Below are 20,579 nucleotides of genomic sequence, written 5' to 3'. Positions count from 1 at the left end.
AATAACAACATTTGATTTGATTGGCAGTTGTATGAAGTAGGTGGTTGACTTCGAATCCCATTGGTTAATTCTCAAAACTCGGAACACCTTTTACCTTTTCTTCCCAATACACAGCTTTGAAAGACCTGATGTCATTAGCTGAAATTGACCAATGAAAGACCTTGGCTTAAAAAGATGATGGACTCGACCGGAAGCGGAATTGATGTTGTAAAAAAAGAATAACGTGTCGAAAATGTCCATGCTTGCAGCCCCACGTCGAAAACAAAAGTTTTCGGCAGATCCCAGAGGAAATAATTGGAGTAAAGGTATCTAATATACATATATGAAGCAGTCGCAATGTATATGATTTACATTTCAACTTTTACACAAATGATATATTTCACGGCAGAATTATGCTATCTCTGACGATTCCGAAAAACAATCCGGATACTTTGAAAACACGTGTTTTCTACCGTGAAATCAAACAAAAATAGCATACGCACCATTGATTGATAGTGTCGATATATACTTTGTTCGTCACATTCTACCATGGTCTCCAATATAATGATATGAGCGATAGACTGATCGGGGACACATGTATCTAGCCCGACTTTCCTCTGGCCCTGTCACCGTGTCTGTTCTACGACATGGTGTCAGGGCCAGAGGTAGTCCGAATGTTCTGACGATCTTACTACGAAGATAAGGCAGCTTGAAAGGCGATATTAACATCAGAACCCTTCGGATTAGGCCAGAGGAAACTCGGGCTAATATGTTACGTGCCCCTGTGCACATTAGCTCTTGCCCTTGTTTCCTCTAGCTCCGATACCAGACATGGACTGGGCAGTAATATAGATAGGTGCCGGGTGTAGGGTCCATACTGTCGTAATAGCTCTTCAGAGCTAATGTTTTTGTTTTTAAGTGTTAGGTTATATCGGTCCGGACTGATATAGACTTATTAACATTGTGTAGATTATGATCCTGTTCAGATTCCTAGCTGATACGAAGACTCATTAACAGTGCGGATAGTCACTCTGGTCCAGCCCTCGGTGAATTAATAATCGGCTGAGGGGGATTGTTTTTACAACATTACGATATATATTGTTGTTTATACCTACTATATTTGTGTAACTGTTCCATGTTCTATGTCTATATGTGATCGTATGTAATTTACCTGTGTCTTGATAAAGGGGCAGATTGCCTCGAAAATTCGACAATTTACTTGTCTGTACTGTCGTTATTACTACTTGACAATTATAAATATAATTTCTTGTATATAGAATGTTCAAGTACAGGGACATGTCTCTAGACTAACATGATTGATGATAACATTAGCCAGAAATACCTACCTATATAAATTATATAAAGACTTATGTTGACTTCATATTAATGTATTAATCAATTCTGGCAAATGTTATCCATGTAATTATAAGACTAGACATGTCGCTATGCTCTTTTGGGGCAAGGCACCGAACTATGCGATTATATTCATGGACTAATGGGAAGGAAAGTTTTTGTCAATATGTTCTAAAATTCCTTTGGTATGGTGGAGATACATTGATGGTGTTTTTCATTTGGACCCATTCCCGAGAGGACCTTTCCTCCTTTTTGGATTCAATGAACTCATGGCACGCTACCATTAAATTAACCACAGAAATAAGTACGACGTCAGTGGACTTTCTAGACACCACTATTCCTCCAACATTGTAACATTGTTGGAAGATAACATGACGAGAAACGTATTACAGGCCCTGTGTAACCTCTTAACTTCCCAAGCTGGATTTACACCGCGCAGAATGTTAAATGTTCAAAGTCAGGATTTTGATCATGTCTAGCAACTAATTTACGTTTAAGTGTTTAACAGTGTTATATTTAATTTTTCTTTGTTTTCATGGTAAATACTCAATGTGATTGGTCGAAAAATTCTTTTCATTCTTCTATGAAAGAAATTCTGAGAATGGCGCGAAAAATGTGATGTCACAATACGACAATTGACGTTGCGTATTGAGTTGAGAAAAAGAATCCCATTTAAAACCAGTAAAATTGTACATAAAAGATGTTTTAAATTAGAAAATCATTTTCAAAAATTAGTTATAAGCGTTGATGTCAATTTTGTTTTGGTTTCATCGGGGTATGAAACAAATTTTGTTTGCAAACTTCTAGCGGATTCATACAGTTTGCAAACAAAATTTGCTATGAGTTTAACCTTCCAAATCTAGTAGGGGGAATTTATCGTAGTGAGATGAGAACAGCTAACATACAGTTATGAGCACATATAAGATTGAACTGTTTGGTTTCAGATGGATCAAAGTTTGGTCAGAAGATGCTGGAAAAGTTCGGCTGGGCAAAGGGTAAAGGGCTCGGAGCAAATGAAGATGGAAAAGTAGATCATGTGAAAATATCTGTGAAGAACGACACCAGAGGTACTCTGTCAAACAATCGACATAACTTGTCTGCTGTGAAATTAAATATTTAATTTAAATATAATATTGAAACATTTGCTGTACATGAAAATATTGTACTACACATCTCAAATAAATCATGTCACCTCCGATTTATGATTTTACGGAAAAGTTAATGATGAAATATTGTGCCCAGACAACAACAGATTTAGCTTTCAATCGGCTTCAGAGGACACTGGAACTAGTTGTCTGTGAGAAAACAAATAAACAAGATTGAACAAAATATGAATTTCTCTTCAAATGCTCCTTTTATAGGTACTTTGTAACTGTTGAAATGATTCAGGAATCACAAACATCAGATCTCATTTTTCAGGTGTTGGATGCTCCCGGAATCATGCAGACAATTGGATAGCCCACCAGGATGACTTTAATGACTTGTTGTCGAGTCTGAACCAGGATGCCCCTGAAAAGAACAACAGTGACGAGGATTCCTCTGATAAAGTCACCGGACTTGAGAGCAAGTCTAAAGCTTCACGCAGTAGAGTACAGTAAGTTAGTCAGCTTTGTTTTATCTTTATATTGGGAGTGCCATGAGAGGTTAGGAGAACTGGTCAAGATGTGAAATACGATGGATTTAGTTATTTGTATGGATGTTAAGTACCATACTAATGATCAGGCATTTACTAGTTGCCAAACCATAATAAATTCATGTTACACACTCGTCAAAATTTGACAGGAGTGAGCATTTTGGTATCATATGGTGTTGTCCCTCCTTCTGGCATAAACTTCTGTTTGTCCAGAAGTCTTTTGTTTGTCTGTAGGTCTCCTGCATTTTTCATTCAATCTCTTTGAAAATTGGTAGGCTTTATAATCATGATATATATATATGTAGGTGTGTTTCCCTGAAAGGCATAACATTATTGCCCTTTGCTTATGTCAGTGTTAGAATTATGTCCGGTTCCTGCATTTTTCAAATGATCTCTCTGAAACCTAGTAGGCTTTATAACCATTATATGTTATGAAGTGTTCCTGAACAGCATTTTGATGATACAGCTATTTTGTAAAAGTCGTTGCTCTTTAAATATTTATTTACATTATTTAGTATTCTGTACGTAGTAACCCCAGGAAACCAACACATGGGCCTGGACTAAAATCAGGGGTGACTTTATAAGGTCAATGGAATAGCTTTTGTTAATATTTTAGACTCCAATAAACATGTCAGAGCTTATTATCAGTAACTTTGAAGATATTTTACAAAGTAATTATCCTCTACTTACCTGGATTGTTTTTTCCTGTATACTAAGTCAGCTATACATAGACTATAAGTTTACTCTCCGACTGCCTTTATGTATGTACGTAACTCCAAAGTTTGTCATCGCTCTGGTGGCTTCATTCCTTGAAGGATTTTGATGAAACTTCACATTATGATAAAGGGCCATGATATCATTCAATAAATTCCATGACATATAACACTCATATAAAATCCTCTATGGGTACTTTTGATATTGAAAATTGTCCTTCTGTTGTAAGTGTTGGGGTTACTAAACCTCTGTAGTATTGTGTATTTACTACAACTGTCACATTTCCCTTACAGCTACCAAAAATTCACCAAAGGGAAGGATTTGTCATCGAAATCTCGAGAAGATATGGCATGTATATTTGGAAGACGCCAGGTCAAACCTGAGGCAGACCTTACCCCATCGTCTGAGGTAAGGAAGATAGGCATTTATATTGTTTACAGCGGACAGTGTGCACTGCTGGCCTAAAACATCATGATCAGCCATATTAAGTTAAAGATCATGGAATAATTTGGGGATTGTGAGCTTTTTTTTGCATCCCTCAGCCTCTTGTAGAATGACCAGGGATTTTCCAGGTGTCTGTAGGCAGGGCTAAACTAAAAAACGTCCGTAAAGTTTTCACATTTCAATCTTCTTCTCAAGTTCCACCAGTGGGATTGAGCTGAAACTTGTCAGAAATGATCCTGAGATGGTCCTGACCAAGTGTTGTTATTTTTCGGGTTGGTCCGAAATCCAAGATGGCCGTCATAGCTGCCATTTTGAAAACATATTTTAAACTTCTTCTCGAGTTTCACCAGAGCTATTGAGCTGAAACTTGCCTGAAATGATCCTGAGATGATCCTGACCAAGTGTTGTTATTTTTCGGATCAGTCTGAAATCCAAGATGGCCACAATGGCAGCCATCTTGAAAAAACACATTTTAAACTTCTTCTCCGGTTCCACTGGTGCCATTGAGCTGGAAATTAGTGAGGATGTTAAGGAAGGAGGGTCAACAAAGTGTTGTTATTTTTCGGCCTCGTAAAAACATTGACATGGCAGCAATGAAGGCCATTTTGTAACATAATTGTGCAATCATGGTTTTCCTGAACAATACCTATTTCAAACTTCTTCTCGAATTCCACCAGTGGGATTCAGCTCTAACTTATCAGAAATTATCCTGAGATGGTCCAGACCAAGTGTTGTTGTTTATTGGGTCGGTCAAAAATCCAAGATGGCCACCATGGCCAACAGCAGCATGCCCCATCAAGTACAACTGTACGTGATTCATGCATCAAAATTAGTATGCACGTACAAAGTTTTGATAGCAGGGGTACAATGCACGCACATAATATCGGGTATAAAAACTAAAATTATAAACAGTCGACAGAAGAAAGTACGATAAGATACAGTACAACACATTATGAATTGTTTTCGATCATTCTCGCAATGTTTTATCAGCCACAATTGCTTCCGGTTCCGGCGAATCCTGCATTTTGATTGGCTGATATATATATGGCGACCCACATATCTCGGTTATTTCCTAACCTGAATAATGTTACGCTGCATCTCATCTAGGTCACAATCTTTCGCAATCATATGTTACGATCGTACAGCGTGACATCATTCCCGTTTACGCTAAAGTTAACATGGCTACATCAAAACATCAATCTTTAAACAATTTTTTTCAACCGAAGTCATCATCATCAATCAAACGAAACTTGGTGAATGAAACCACATCTATTATAATAACTTGATTGAAAGTTAATATTGTAAATCTTAATCAAGTATTGAGTAAGTACTTTCATAAATTCAATCAAAAAGATAACTTAAAATTTTAGGGGGGGGGAGGGGTATACTAAATAGCTTTAAGCAGACATGGCGCTCACGGAACATTTCAACTATTTATTTATGCATTTTTGCCTGTACCCGTTGATTTCAGCCTGTACCCCTGAAATTTTCTGTAGAGGGGTACACTTTACCCCTGATAAGAAAAATTAATGGGGCATGCTGCAACAGTGCCACTATATACTTGCTACAGAGAATACATACAATAATATAAGGGTGTTTAATTTAGAGTCAGATGACCGTTAAGGCCCTTGGGCCTCTTGTTTATATTGCTCTAAAATTTTGCTAGAAAACAATTCTATTGTTTCCAGTTTCATGTAAGGTTTATGGTGACGTCCACACTGTAACAGTACTTGTGTTAAGTTGACAGGTTTAATTATTGTATGTATTTCACTGGGGCTTCTATTTCCTGATATTCTTCAAAAGAGGTACAAGACAATTGATCTATTGTTCGTTTTATTTTCACAGGATGATAGCAGTTCCTCAGATACCGAGAATAAGGCAGAACACGGAGTGATCACCGTACAAAGTACTGACAGTGTACAGGATTACTTTGCCAAAAAAATGGCCGAAAGGAAGGCTTCCATGACATCTCTAAGCACGATTGACAAGTCTGAGGACGAAGAGAGACCAAGTTTTAGTACAAGTACCGACTCGATTAGCAATGATGCTGACGAAAACAAATCAGTGAAAAAGAAAGTGAGATTCAGTTTAGGAGACAACGAGGAGGTTTATGGTGATACATTAGTAGCAAAGAAAAAGAAGTCAAAGAAAAAAAGGAAAAATAAAGATGATGAAGAATTTACTGAGGAAACAAGTGACACTACAGAGGGTTCAAATCTGGAAAATCGTGGGGAGGGATGCGATGTCAGTGAGGATGACAAGTCGAAAAAGAAACGGAAACGTTCGTCAGAGTCACAAGTTGATGAGGAATCTGAGGGTGTAAAGAGGAAAAAAAGCAAGAAAAAGAAAAAAGAAAAGAATACAGACAGTATAAACGATAAAAATTCTGTAGAAAGTGATGAAATAAATTCTATAAACAATTCCGACCAGATGGAATGTGAAACTGAAGACAAGGCTAAGTCCAAGAAAACAAAGAAAAATAAAAAGGTAAAAGATGATGTGTGCGAGGATGATAGAGAAAATAAGCCGCAGACTAACAATTCAAATAATGACTCTGTGAAAACAAAGAAGAAGAAAAAGAAAAGAAAACACATGCCAATTGTTGATTGATGTGAGTCTGACTGTAAAAATATCAAAATTATTTTATAATGTCGGTAATTCCCTACATTTTGAAGTATGGGTGTTCATGGTCGATAATTCCCTACATTTTGAAGTAAGGGTGTTACATCGTCGATAATTCCCTACATTTTGAAGTAAGGGTGTTGCTTGGTCGATAATTCCATACATTTTTAATTAAGGGTGTTGCTTGGTCGATAATTCCCTACATTTTGAAGTATGGGTGTTCATGGTCGATAATTCCCTACATTTTGAAGTAAGGGTGTTGCTTGGTCGATAATTCCATACATTTTGAAGTAAGGGTGTTTCATGGTCGATAATTCCCTACATTTTGAAGTAAGGGTGTTACATGGTCGATAATTCCCTACATTTTGAAGTAAGGGTGTTGCTTGGTCGATAATTCCCTACATTTTGAAGTAAGGGTGTTGCATGGTCGATAATTCCCTACATTTTAAAGTAAGGGTGTTGCATGGTCGATAATTCCCTACATTTTGAAGTAAGGGTGTTACATGGTCGATAATTCCCTACATTTTGAAGTAAGGGTGTTTCATGCCTTTTTTGTACATACATGTATACAGGTACAGTAAAGTGTGATTATAATTAACCAAGGGTGGTTGAAATTGAACAGCCAGTCACCCATGGCCAGGCCTTGCAGAGATTGGTGCACACATGTACAGGGCCTGTTCGTTTATGCGGACAAACCAGTTCGTCAGTTTTTTAATGTAATATTTCAAACATATATCTTTACCGACCTGCAAATATTAATACAGGCCTGGGAAGTCTTTGTCAAGGGTTGTCTGAAAACAATATAAAATCACCAGGTCCGTCTTTCTTTCATAAACGAACAACACCCGTCCAAGTGGTCTAACCATTTGGACTGCAAAAACGAAAACGGCCACAGTAAAGTGTGGTTATGATTAACCAGAGGAGGTTAGTCCAATAGTCTAGTCTTCCAGTGTTAGTTTGGTACACACAATAAATTGTACCTAAATTTTTAATTTCACAAATCTATATTTACTGAAGATAAAATCTTCAGTTAATTTATTTTAACTATAACAAGACTTAAGTATGCTCCTATATACAGCGGAAGTTAATTTATTTTAACTATAACAAGACTTAAGTATGCTCCTATATACAGCGGAAGTTAATTTATTTTAACTATAACAAGACGTAAGTATGCTCCTATATACAGCGGAATCTCGTTAACTCGAACTTGATGGGAACACGAAGAATTTAGGAATAAATTGAAGAACGTTTGTGAAACTAGATTGCAGAAAGGAGTTTCTTTCCAAAAAGTAAACTTAAGAAATGTTGTTAAAGTTTTAGTCGAAGCACATGTATAGGGTGTCGGCTCCGGAGACTAGATATGGTATTAATGATATTTGTGGTAAAAATATATAGTAGCTAGTTGGAACAAAAATGTAAAATTGTTTATATTATCTAATTTGGGCTATAAATGTTTATCCAGCAATATAGTCCTGATGGTCTACAATCCTATCTAAAGAGAGAGATGGATCACAGAATAGGAAATAAACCTAGCACAATTACTTGTCATCTTAGGATTAGATTTTATACGATGTGCTGTTGGTACTTTGAGACTGGTAACAGAGTTTTTGCAAAGTTTGAAATTATAATGAAAATTTATCGGTAGGGACAAAAACTTATGTGGAAAATAATCTGACACTGGACATACATGTATCCCATTAATTAGTACTGCATGAGTGGATGGAAGTTTCCAGTATTGATTCTTAATTAAATTAAGTATTTTGAAAAAAAATATCCCCCCCATATATGTCTGTGTTGAATTATCATACAAGCAGCTATTTCGATATCTTTAATTAGAATATGCACTTTGACCTGACCATATTCATTGTGTAAAATTGGGGGAAATATTTTTCTTTGAAAAATGTATGATCATGTTTGGATAATAAAAAATGGTGAAAATTTCAAAGTTTATGTTTTTGTTTTCTTTAGGCAAAGGCTGAAGACTCTCTGACTGAAGGAAATAGTGACAGTCCCACAGAAACACAGACTCTGGCAGGAGAAAAGCTTGGTTCAACCGACAGTTGGCCTATAAATGATGTAGGATCAGTGAAAGATCAAACAAAAGTTATATTACCAAACAGAGTACTTAGAAAACTTAAAAAAATCGAAAAAGCTAAGAAACAATTTGTGCTGGCACAAAAGTCAGGTGACAACCAGGGGCCTGTGGAATCTAAAAAAGATGTGTCTGTGTCGGGTACAGGACAAAAAAATGAAAAAGATGTGTCTGTGTCAGGTACAGGACGAAAAAATAAAAAAGATGTGTCCGTGTCGGGTACAAGACAAAGAAAGAGACGTTACAAGCAGAAAAAAGATAGTACAACAACACGAAATACACCTGGAGGATATTTAGGGTATTGTACGACACCATCAGATTTTAAACTCAATAACAGGAGCAAACAATTGGTGGCCGAGATAAAACAATATGGCCGAGCATTTCCAGGATCCAACTGTATAGAGGTGGCAGGCTACGGCAAAGATTCTATGGTGGTTTTGGCAAATAAAATTATTGAAAAGAAAATGAAGCATGTAAAGAACAAAAGCTTAAAAGCCAAACAGAACTGGTGTCGACCAAAAAAACCCAAAAAGCAAACACGAAAAAGATTTTAGCTCCAACGATCTGACAGGCTAGAGCTAGCACTGGTGCTTTCCAACAGGAAAAATAGAGATTTAGATACAATTTTCAAGCTAAAACTTCCGTGTCCGTCAAAAATGGCAATAGATACAACCAGTTTAGAAAAAGTGGTAAATGAGATAATCTGAAAATTTAAAAATTCAAAATACTTAAAAAAAAAAGTTTGATTTTTCTCCTTCTTGAGGATAAAAAGGTAATTGTGAAAAATCGATAGCAAGAAATCTTGAAAGATTTATAGAGAAAATTCTGGCCAGTTTTATAATTTTTTGTGCGAGAATGATTTGGAATAACTAGAGAAATCATCAGCTTCCTAGGACAAGGAGTTCATTTAGAAGTTCAGGTGACATAACTGATCTGTAATTACGTATACCCCTGATACATGTATTTTGTTCCTGTTGAAGGGATAGTTGGAATTATTTGTTACACACATTGTTACGTTAGTGCTTCAAATTAAAGGTTTTATGGAAATGTAAACTATTTAAAATAAAAAAAATCCTATGTTTGATTATTTTGTTGATTTTGAAATGCTATTTTAGAAATGGGTTTAACGAGGCAAAGCATTGTAAAAATCTCGGGGCTCTGCTCTTGATGTTTTCTCTGAATCTGCGGGATAGTAATGTCATGACAGGTTTTGTATTTGTCACCATGTTGACAAAAATCTTTGGTCTGTTTGATAAAAAGAGTTTTCTTGTGGCAGCATCAAATAATATATAAGTAGAGAGGACATTGTTTGAATTAAGTCTGAACCAAATTTAACAGTTAACTCTGATGCTGTCATGGCATATTATAAGTGTACCAAGGTGATAGATAATTTGTGAGAAATATAGGGTAATGAAAGAGAAAATTTCTAAATATCATCTTTCATTCAAATGTGACTGTGCAAAGGCATTTTGTGTCTGAAACTTGACAAACTTCCCAAAAATAGGCGATTTACACAAACAAGAGACCCAATGGGCCTGTATCGCTCACCTGGCTCTACAGCAACTTTGAAGTTGATCTAGGTTGTTTCTGCAGATACTATGATGATTACCACTTTATTCAAATTTCAGAGTAGGCTAGGTTTATTCATGTCAATAAATTTTCCAGTCTTTCATTCCAGCATACTATTGGCCTAATATCAGGTCTCTTGTCTATCGCAAAATCAGTGTTTCAAGATTTAAACCTTTTAAAGATTTCAGCATATTTTACCCCTGTGACCTTTAATGTAGGTCAAGGTCATTCATTTGAATAAACTTGATAGCCCTTCACCTCAGCATGCTACAGGCCCAATATCAAGTTCCTGGGCCTCTTGGTTATCGAGAAGAAGTTGTTTGAAGATTTTAGCCTGTTTGACCAATGTGAAATATGTAAAATATGCTGAAATCTTTAAATATGACATAGATCAACTCTAAAGTTGTAAAGAAGGATGTTAGTGATACAGGCCCATTGGGCCTCTTGTTTATAATTTGAAAGGCTTTCCACCAAGACCCAGTTGTTTAAAAGGTGATTAGCTTAAGCACTTGATTAGTGAAAATTTCATTTTTCATTTGTTCCAAACCTGTGAGTATATCATCTTTAAATTATGCCAATTGGAAGAGAATTAAGAATTACAGAATTTCGTAAAGTGTTGACAGGCTAGTTCTACCAGAAATTATTGTTAAAATGTGATTAGCTTAATCACCGTTTGAACAAGTGGGCCCAGATATTCAATGAAATAATTGTCTATCCTGTCAGTAGTACAGACAACCTGTGTGGGAATCTTGGGTCCGTTAATGGCACTCTGACCTTACACACCAAACGTGTACACAGGTTTGGGGCATCATGATGTACTGAATGGAGGCAAGAAAAAATAAACAGAGAAAATCTGAGCTTAAAACTTTCTTTATTTGGTTCATCGGAACATTGTGCCCAAGATATGTCGCTAATATACACAAACACAACAGCAGCAGTAATCTAACAAATAGTTTAATATGGTCCATATCTGTCAACGATATAAACTATACTAAAGTTACGGTAACATACAACCGTCGTCTTTAAGGGACGATGTAACATTGTCATCTAAAATGATAGGTTAGCCCAATAACACTAGCAAGTCTACATGTAGATTAGACAGTGATGTACTCAATGATTTGACAGAAACTCTTATTACCTTGGACAAATTGTACTTTGTTCAACTGAATTCGATAACCTCTACACAATGGTTTTGTTTTATTGTCGAGGAGTCGCGTAGATGATAAACCAGTAACTAACAAATGATGTCCCTTTAATTTTTACATTATTTACGATCTAGATACAATACTGTAGTTTTATCATACCCTGTCTCCTATATATTCCCAACAAGATACCAAAGCTTGATACAGTTTTCTTCTTTCAATCAACTTTATCTTTTTCAAACAGTAAATTATTATCAAGTTGTCAACAATTAGATAAATCATTTAGAATATACAACAGTTTTAATTTTCCAAATAATTAATATGAATCAATATAAAGATATAGACACATTGCCATTTGGGTTCACAGAAATAACTTCATGTATTTGTCAAATAGAAAAGTGAATTATAGATTTTTACAAGAAAGAAATATAAATTGTTCGCATAAAAAACATTTTTAAAGATGAAGACAGAATTCAGCATCATTTCAAAATGGCGGGAGAGCCTGTTTGGCTTGTTGGAGAAGTTTGATTTTCAAGCCTTGATGATAAGAAATCGGAAATATGAACAAATATGTTTAGTCATGAAATGCAAAGCCATTGAGTTTTCGTAAATGATTTCTGTATTGGACCGAATCAACAATTATCACAATAAACTCTATCACAGTGTTCTATTATCTCTACATAACGAGGACATTTATGACGGACATGACATGACGACGGACATGACATTTACTACTACATTGATTTTTTTTAATCCACAGATTTTAAACACCTTCACTACTATATCCTAACAGTTACCAGCTTCAATATTCAGCTGTATTATGATGTATTTATTCAATTATCAGATTTATGCTATAACAATGTATTGAGATTTAACATATTAGGATGTATTGATTTGATGTATCAGATTTAATATTTTACTATCTATAAACGTACAACAAAGAGGGACATCAATGATTTTAACCACATAATCTCAATCGTAATAAAATGTACAAAACATTTAACGCTCCTCTGGTCGTAGTATTGACCAGGTACGAGAGTATCACTAGATTCTTTAACAAACCTGTAACTAATTTACTACAGGTAAATCAATACCTATATATATATACAGGTGAGTATACAGATACTGACGAGGAAACTATCACCTGTCAATCATATACAGATACTGACGAGGAAACTATCACCTGTCAATCATATACAGATACTGACGAGGAAACTAACACCTGTCAATCATTATACAGGTAACAGAAGGTGAGTATACAGATACTGACGAGGAAACAAACACCTGTCAATCATTATACAGATACTGAAGAGGAAATAACACCTGTCAATCATATACTGATACTGACGAGGAAACTATCACCTGTCAATCATATACTGATACTGACGAGGAAACTATCACCTGTCAATCATATACAGATACTGACGAGGATAGGGTAACTAGGCGAGGAAATAACACCTGTCAATCATTATACAGATACTGACGAGGAAACTAACACCTGTCAGTCATATACAGGTAACAGAAGGTGAGTATACAGATACTGATGAGGAAACTATCACCTGTCAATCATTATACAGGTAACAGAAGGTGAGTATACAGATACTGAAGAGGAAACTATCACCTGTCAATCATATACAGATACTGACGAGGGAACTAACACCTGTCAATCATATACAGGTAACAAGGTGAGTATACAGATACTGAGGAGGAACTTTCACCTGTCAATCATACAGATACAGATGAGGATAGGGTAACTTGACGAGGAAACAACACCTGTCAATCATTATGCAGGTAACAGAAGGTTTATTTGAACCTCTCTCTAGTCACTTTTCAGATGATATATATATAAAACAACTCTGTATTATTTTCACAGTGATGTAAGTGTTAACATGAGGGAGAAGGATTATCATTAACACAACACATCCTAACCTTTGCTCGTTTTAAATACTGATGATTTCAAAATTTCCTGCCGATAACACCAATGACCAAGTTTTATTTGGATGGTTCGGGATATGATACAAATGTTGAAAACTCAAGAGAAATCAAAAGATGTCATAGAAATTGTGTCACTTCTTAATGTGTAACTTTGGTATCTTATGGTAGGGATGCATAAACGAGATTTTGTATACACTTTTGTTCATCCCTGTTCATGGAGATCACAACCAATATAAGGTGTTTTTCATATCTACAAATTGTAGAGGGAGACTTGTCCGAAGTTTAAATGATATTTACAGTATGAAGAAAGTACTTTTTTACTTGATTAAAAGATGCACTATTTCATTGATGTAATTTCAGAACATATATTCAAAAGTGTTTTTATACAAACTTTAAGCAGGAATGTTATGGATAAAAACATTAATGTTTTAAGATGAATTAATTATAACTTCATGATAAAATGTAACTTCTGACTCTGTAACTCATAAACGCTTAAAAAAAATATTTTTGAAAAAAAATCTAATTGTGGGAAAAGAATATCTATATTTATGTATAATTTAGCAGGCAAGCTGATAAATGTTCCTTTGATAATTTAAAAAAGAATTTTGTTAAGTTTAATTTCTCTACCAGGATAAAAAAAAAACACAAATCAATACTTAACAGTACAGTCTACTGTATAAACTGTTTTATAAAGCTGGGTGTCAATCAAGTAGCAGGAAATGGACTCACAAACAATACAACTAGATAATCTGCCTAAACAGATCTCACAAAAGGCCAAAGTTCAGGCGATTGTTTACAGCGGTGACAGGTAAACAGGATGTCCATTTCACAGGTAAATCCACAAAGCGTAATTAGGGTGACACAACAGATGTATACAAAAGTTAAAACACTTACACCTGGAGCCTGAGAGTTGATATTCTGCTAACAAAAGGATGACATCACAATAACCTGGTCATTCCCATACTTGAGGACATTTTGGCCTGAAAAAATATTGACCTGAATTTGACATGAAATTGTTAATTGTTTTCATGTCAAATTCAGGTCAATTTTTTGACATGAACTGACTAAACAGCTCTTTTCAGGTCAATTTGACCTGGAAATATTGACCTGAATTTGACCTGAATTGACATGAAGATATTTTGCCTGTGTACATTATGTAGGTATTCAGAGACTACAAGTCCAATGGAACTTTTGTAGGATTTTTTTCTTCTTTTTTTTTGCAGGCGAGTTCAACCTAACATCGATCATTGCCAAAATTTTGATGAGTCCAAAAGCTAAGGGATATAATTGGTCCTCAGACCAGGACCAACTCCCACACATTTAAAATTTTGATATTTTTAAGTGTTTGGAGGTTTTCCATAGGTTTTGCAATATAGTATAAACAAACGAAAACCATTCTAGAGATAAAAAAAAAAGAGTGAAAAATATGGAAATCATTGAACAAAAAAACACCAGAAAACAGCAAAAAATATCAAAACTTTCAAACAAAACAGTGATTTTATCGAAAATTTTGATATTTTTTTAGTGCTTGGATGTTTTCCTAAGGTTTTGCAATAGTTGAAACCAACACCAACCATTCCAGAGAAGGAAAAATACCTGTAAATATGGAAAGTTTTGAATTTCAAGATTCAAATATCTAAGTTCCAAAAAATCACTGAGTGTGGACTTGTCTAATGATAATGCCCATTAATTATAAGATTGATACATGCATGTCATTAATTATTTCAAACACATAAATTATCTGTCACATAAAAAATCTGTTTTCAACATCTTTAAAACTTTTTAACTAGTACATTGTATATCACATTTTGAATTCTTTCTTCAGATTAAATCTAGTTGTTGTATCGAGTCAAGAATGCAGTTGAGAATCCCACAGAGAGTTACTAGATTTTATCAACATAAATTCTATATTTCATTCTGTAGAAATATTAGTTTAATTTAAGAGAAAAAGAAAACTTTTAGTATTATGTAGAAATTAATCATATAGAGAAACCTATTGTTATATACAATTAATAGTTAAACTAGTATGTAAATAGAATTTATAGTTAAATAAGCTGAACATAATCTGTAATGAAAGTTTAAAGACATGACAATTACATTAAAATGTACGTAGAAAAACATCAATCAATAAATACATATACTGATACCATGAAGTAAAGCATAGAGTGGAATCAAGATGGAGGATAGAGCAAGTAGTTGGAGGATTTTGTAAGACTGGCACAAATCTAGCCCGAGTTTTCTCTGGCCCTGTCACCATGTACACCAGACATGGTGACAGGGCCAGAGAAAACTCGGGCTACACCAAACGGTGTCAGATAATTCCACGTTTTCATATAGTAGTGCGCTCTGGCCCTACACCAGACATGGTGACAGGGCCAGAGAAAACTCGGGCTAGTACAAATCTAGTTGGAGAACATCGTAAGACCAGTACAAATCTAGTTGGAGGATGTCATAACACATTTACACACTGTAATATTGGAAGACACCTTGATACCTAGATTATTACATAAGAATCTTCTACAGTAATATAATCCTAGGAACAAAAGTCTTTCGCAACACTATCACTTGTGATAAATTAATTTGATATGGAACCCTGGTAAATGCTTGTCACAATACACCGCTCAGGTAGAGAAAAATCTCTTTAATTTGACCAGGTGAGTGTAAAGACAGTGTCCAAGGTTGGATTCCTAGCGAAGACATTGAAATAAATAAAATAATGATTTCTGTTACATAACAAATCTTCCTGTAACATTTTGACAGTTTGAAACAATAAGATTTTTTCTCTATTGTCTTAACAGGAAATCCTATTTGTCAATAATTTCTTCATTTGTCATTTCAGGAAATCCAAAATTACACATTCAACAAATTATAGAATGTTCACATGTGTTGGTTAAAGTAATACTAGGAGTATAGAGGTGTGAGAATACTTGTGTTTTGAGACATTGTTAAAAAAAACCGAAAATGAAATATTTGTTCATGTAATGAATCACAGACGAACACTATGTACAATGTAATGATGACTCTTTCATTTTATATCGTTATAAATTTTTGTTCTTTGGCAAGTAATTGCATCAAGAACATGTAACACAATAAAATTAGCTACAGTAAAACAATTATCCCCTGTCTTCTGAGGTTTATCATGAATGTTTCGCTATAATGAAACATATTTTTGCGTATCCTAGGGTTCGTTTTGCTAAAGTAAAACATTTCTTCATGTTCTGTATGGTCACAATACATACAAATTTTGCTAAGAGTGAAATCATTTTTCATGGTGCCCAAAAATTCTCATTTATCCTGGGGTTCAAAACATGCCCTCCTTCCTAAACTTATCTCTAGAACACTCAATTTATGTCATGTTTTGGTAGTTTTTCAAGTATTCACCCCATAATCAACATTTTGTGTCAAACTTTCGTTTTTGTAAAGGATGATGGTGACTAGTAATGTAATAAACTGAAAACATTTACAATATATAATCATAAATTTGGCAGAATCATATAGATATACAATTCATTTTTTTCTATTTGTTACCAGTTGTCCCATACATAACGATACAAAAATCGACATTTTTTCCATTATAATCAGTGGTCCCTTACAAAAAGATACAAAAACCAACAATCGTATCACAAAGTATACGTATTGGAACACAAAAAACTTAATAGCTTACAAAACACAACAAATCATGTCATTTAGATACAAAATAAAGCCATTCAAAAAACACATTAAAAGCCAAACTTTAAAAACAACATACCTTGGTATCAGCACTAAGAACGCAGAAAACATAATTGGAATGTGTCAATGACTCTAAAACAGTCATCTCCCAAAAAAGTGGTAAATAAGAAGTTCTTAAATCAGTACAACGACATACCACAAAGGAAATCCATGATGACTGTTCAAGTGTTCAAAAAGGGTTAACATCGTCGCTGTACCATAAAATTGTACTTTTTCCACTTTGTGAAAATTTTACAGAATAAATAGCAAAACAGTTGTTATCATACTAACTATCAATGTAGCATTATCATTTCAAAATGCTACGGAAACTGGCAATGGACAAATATCGTGTATGTTGAAAAATTATTGCCTGCAAAAACAATATCATTGCATTTGCAGGAAATATTACATTCAAACAAAATGATTTGTGGGAATGCAGTAATTTGTGTTCAAATGCAATAAATTTTTTTGATGAATGATATTTCATTTGAATGCAATAATATATTTGTTTTCTATGATATCCATATATATAGTAAGGTTGGCCGTTCATTGACTAACAATGAATTTGTAATAAAAAAATCTCTGTGTGAAGCAAATTGAATAAAACTTCTCTAATTTGCCTGCAGTGGGCCGGGGAGTCAAAACTGCTACTTTTGCTGTAGTTTTGTAAAAATAAATTATTTTAAAAAATAAAAAAAAATTGAAGGGTCGAATGTGGATTTTTTTGTTCTTAAAACTCCTCTCTGCAGAACTATTAAAAGACAAAAAGTTCTTATTGAGTTCAAAATTTCAGACTCATTTTGTCACAAAAAATAACAAAACAACAATTAACCCCACATTTATTGCTCTATAACAATTAAACTGTGTTTGTATACTATTAAGTAATTAGTCTACATACACAGAACACAAACCGACTAGCTATGTCCTGACACACATATGGGGCGCCACAAACTTGATGTAGTCACGAGAGGACAGTATCGTATACCGTTTTCCTTCATCGTTCCCAACTTATACAACAGTTATAAATTATATATGAATATTCTATTGACTGGCAAAACCACCAAGCAATCAGTAAGAATCTCATGAAAAATACAGAAAAAAACATTATGGAACCTCATAACAATTAACTTGCTTTCCGAATTAATTTCCTGAATATTAAAATTATCACAGGAAATCTGTCACTGAGCTTTCTGCAGATTCCCAACAACCTGATAGAATGATTTAATTCAGCACTTATTCCATGGCTTCTGATGTTTATCAGCCTTTTAAAAATCTGATATGGCCGACTATTTGATATTTGAAAGGCCGATAAATCACCAGAATCCTTTGGATTCATGTAGCCCTTCGAAGGACCAGAACCATGTTTTTCCAAATCTCACACGTCCATCATATAAACTTTACAAGGTACCACTAAAGATAATATTGGTCAATTAAAATTGTACTAAAACTTGCCGTCTTGTTCAAGAGGCTACAAGTAAAAAGCAGTAAGTCAATTCTCTTGTTTATACAGTATCAATACCTGTGACTTTTGTGAATATAAATTAACACCTTTACATGTATTAATAGAGGATAGAGAAATTCTATTCCTAGAGATAGTTGAGACATAAAACTGCCATTTTTGTATGATGGATTTTCTTTGTCCTCCATCAACACATGTAAAAAGGATTTTTCTTTCTTGGAAAAAATTAATGTATACAAAAATCTATAACAGGTGATATAACAAATACTAGCTAGCTATAAATACCGACAATACACACACAGAAACAATTATAATTGTTTTATAAGTCTAATTTTACCCCAAGTCAAACTCGAGGGGGAACCGGGGGTAAGTTTGGCCTACTAGGAACAGGGGGTTGGTTAGGAGGTGGGGCGGTAGGGGTCAAGGAGGGGCGGGCAGGGACTGGGGGTAAGTTTCCCGGCTCAGTAATCACAGGGGGTCTACAGGGGACAGGGGGTAAACTTGTGGGAGGGGCTATATCTACAGCTGGTCTTGGGGGTGGGGGAGGGGGCAGCCCTGGGGGTAAACTACTAGGGGGAGGGGCATTAGGTGGAGAAAGGGGCAGCCCTGGGGGTAGACTACTAGGGGGAGGGGCATCAGGTGGAGAAGGGGGCAGCCCTGGGGGTAGACTACTAGGGGGAGGGGCATTAGGTGGAGAAGGGGGCAGCCCTGGGGGTAAGCTACTAGGGGGAGGGGCATCAAAGTCTACATCCTCATATTGCACATTGTTGTCTAAGGAATTGTCAGCAAAAGAGTCTTCTCTTGGGGGTGGGGGAGGTGCTTCCTCTGGGGGTGGGGGAGGCGCCTCCTGTGGGGGTAAGGGTGCGGGCCCCAGTTCTGGAGGTGGCATAGATGGAGGTTGAAACGCTGGACATGGTGGTGAGTCAGCATTGAAATCAGTTTGAAATGGGTCTGTGGAGGGAGTTGTCTCCCACTGAACAGAGAACTCTTCTGTAGGTGGAGCACTGTACTGTTGCTGAGGTAACAGAGGTGCCTGGTCCTGTCGGAATTGTGACGGAACATTACTAGTATCAAAAGGATCTATCTCTGTCGACTTGGGTTTTTCTGGTGAGAGTGGTTTGTCCAACAAAGAAAACCCAGAAGGGCTACTGAACGAGTTCTGTCCCATGGGAGCTGGCTGACCCCCATTCTGTTGTCGGGTTGGCAGGATGGGAGGTGGCACTGTCCTATCCACAGGGACAGGAATGTCCACATCCCCCACAGCACAACTCTGACGAGGGACAGGCCGAGGACGTGGCTGACCAGGTTGACCAGGTTGACCAGGTTGACCGTTTAATGCTCCAGAAGTTGGACTGTCTCCTTTCCGTGGGGGTCTGTTTGGCATATCATTAGCAGCAATGTTGCCAGAACTTCTCGCTCTGGGGACAGGTTTGGGAGGGTCCAACGCTGCGGAGACAGAAGGGTCCGGGGATCTGTTGAGGTCTGTCTCACTTGTTCTACTCCGGGGTATCGGAGGCACTGGTTGTGTCTGTCCACCTACAACATCAACACGACACATTACAGATAAAACTGTTATACTGCCGTCGTCTGTCGACCTACAACATCAACACGACACATTACAGTTAAAACTGTTATACTGCCGTCATCTGTCTATCTACAACATCAACACGACACATTACAGTTAAAACTGTTATACTGCCGTCGTCTGTCTATCTACAACATCAACATGACACATTACAGTTAAAACTATTATACTGCCGTCGTCTGTCTATCTACAACATCAACATGACACATTACAGTTAAAACTGTTATACTGCCGTCGTCTGTCGACCTACAACCTCAACATGACACATTACAGTTAAAACTGTTATACTGCCGTCGTCTGTCCACCTACAACATCAACACGACACATTACAGTTAAAACTGTTA

General features: G+C 35.9%; 2 protein-coding genes across 3 annotated transcripts in view; one reads left to right on the top strand and one right to left on the bottom strand.

Annotated features, from left to right (window-relative positions):
- Window positions 1–174: 174 nt before the first annotated feature.
- On the top strand, window positions 175–9,921 carry LOC117335617 (PIN2/TERF1-interacting telomerase inhibitor 1-like). 2 transcript variants are annotated; one of them, XM_033895739.1, is made up of 6 exons: window positions 175–305; window positions 2,277–2,399; window positions 2,752–2,926; window positions 3,973–4,087; window positions 5,969–6,610; window positions 8,714–9,921. In XM_033895739.1, the coding sequence occupies exons 1-6, from the start codon at window positions 233–235 to the stop codon at window positions 9,389–9,391; spliced, it is 1,806 nt and encodes a 601-aa protein (XP_033751630.1). In that variant the 5' UTR covers window positions 175–232; the 3' UTR covers window positions 9,392–9,921. The 2 variants fall into 2 exon arrangements, with proteins under 2 accessions (XP_033751630.1, XP_033751631.1); XM_033895740.1 differs by having other exon boundaries at window positions 5,969–6,734; window positions 8,714–8,963.
- Window positions 9,922–11,257: 1,336 nt separating this feature from the next.
- Window positions 11,258–20,579, bottom strand: part of LOC117335615 (synaptojanin-1-like) — a 35,464-nt gene continuing 26,142 nt past the window's right edge. The window contains exon 26 of the mRNA XM_033895735.1: window positions 11,258–20,186. Coding sequence (XP_033751626.1) covers window positions 18,994–20,186 — 1,193 coding nt within the window. The 3' untranslated portion in view covers window positions 11,258–18,993. The remainder of the gene's footprint in view (window positions 20,187–20,579) is intronic.

Source organism: Pecten maximus, chromosome 10 (assembly GCF_902652985.1).
Source record: "Pecten maximus chromosome 10, xPecMax1.1, whole genome shotgun sequence".
NCBI lineage: Eukaryota > Metazoa > Mollusca > Bivalvia > Pectinida > Pectinidae > Pecten > Pecten maximus.
This window is presented reverse-complemented; position numbering and strand designations above follow the sequence as displayed.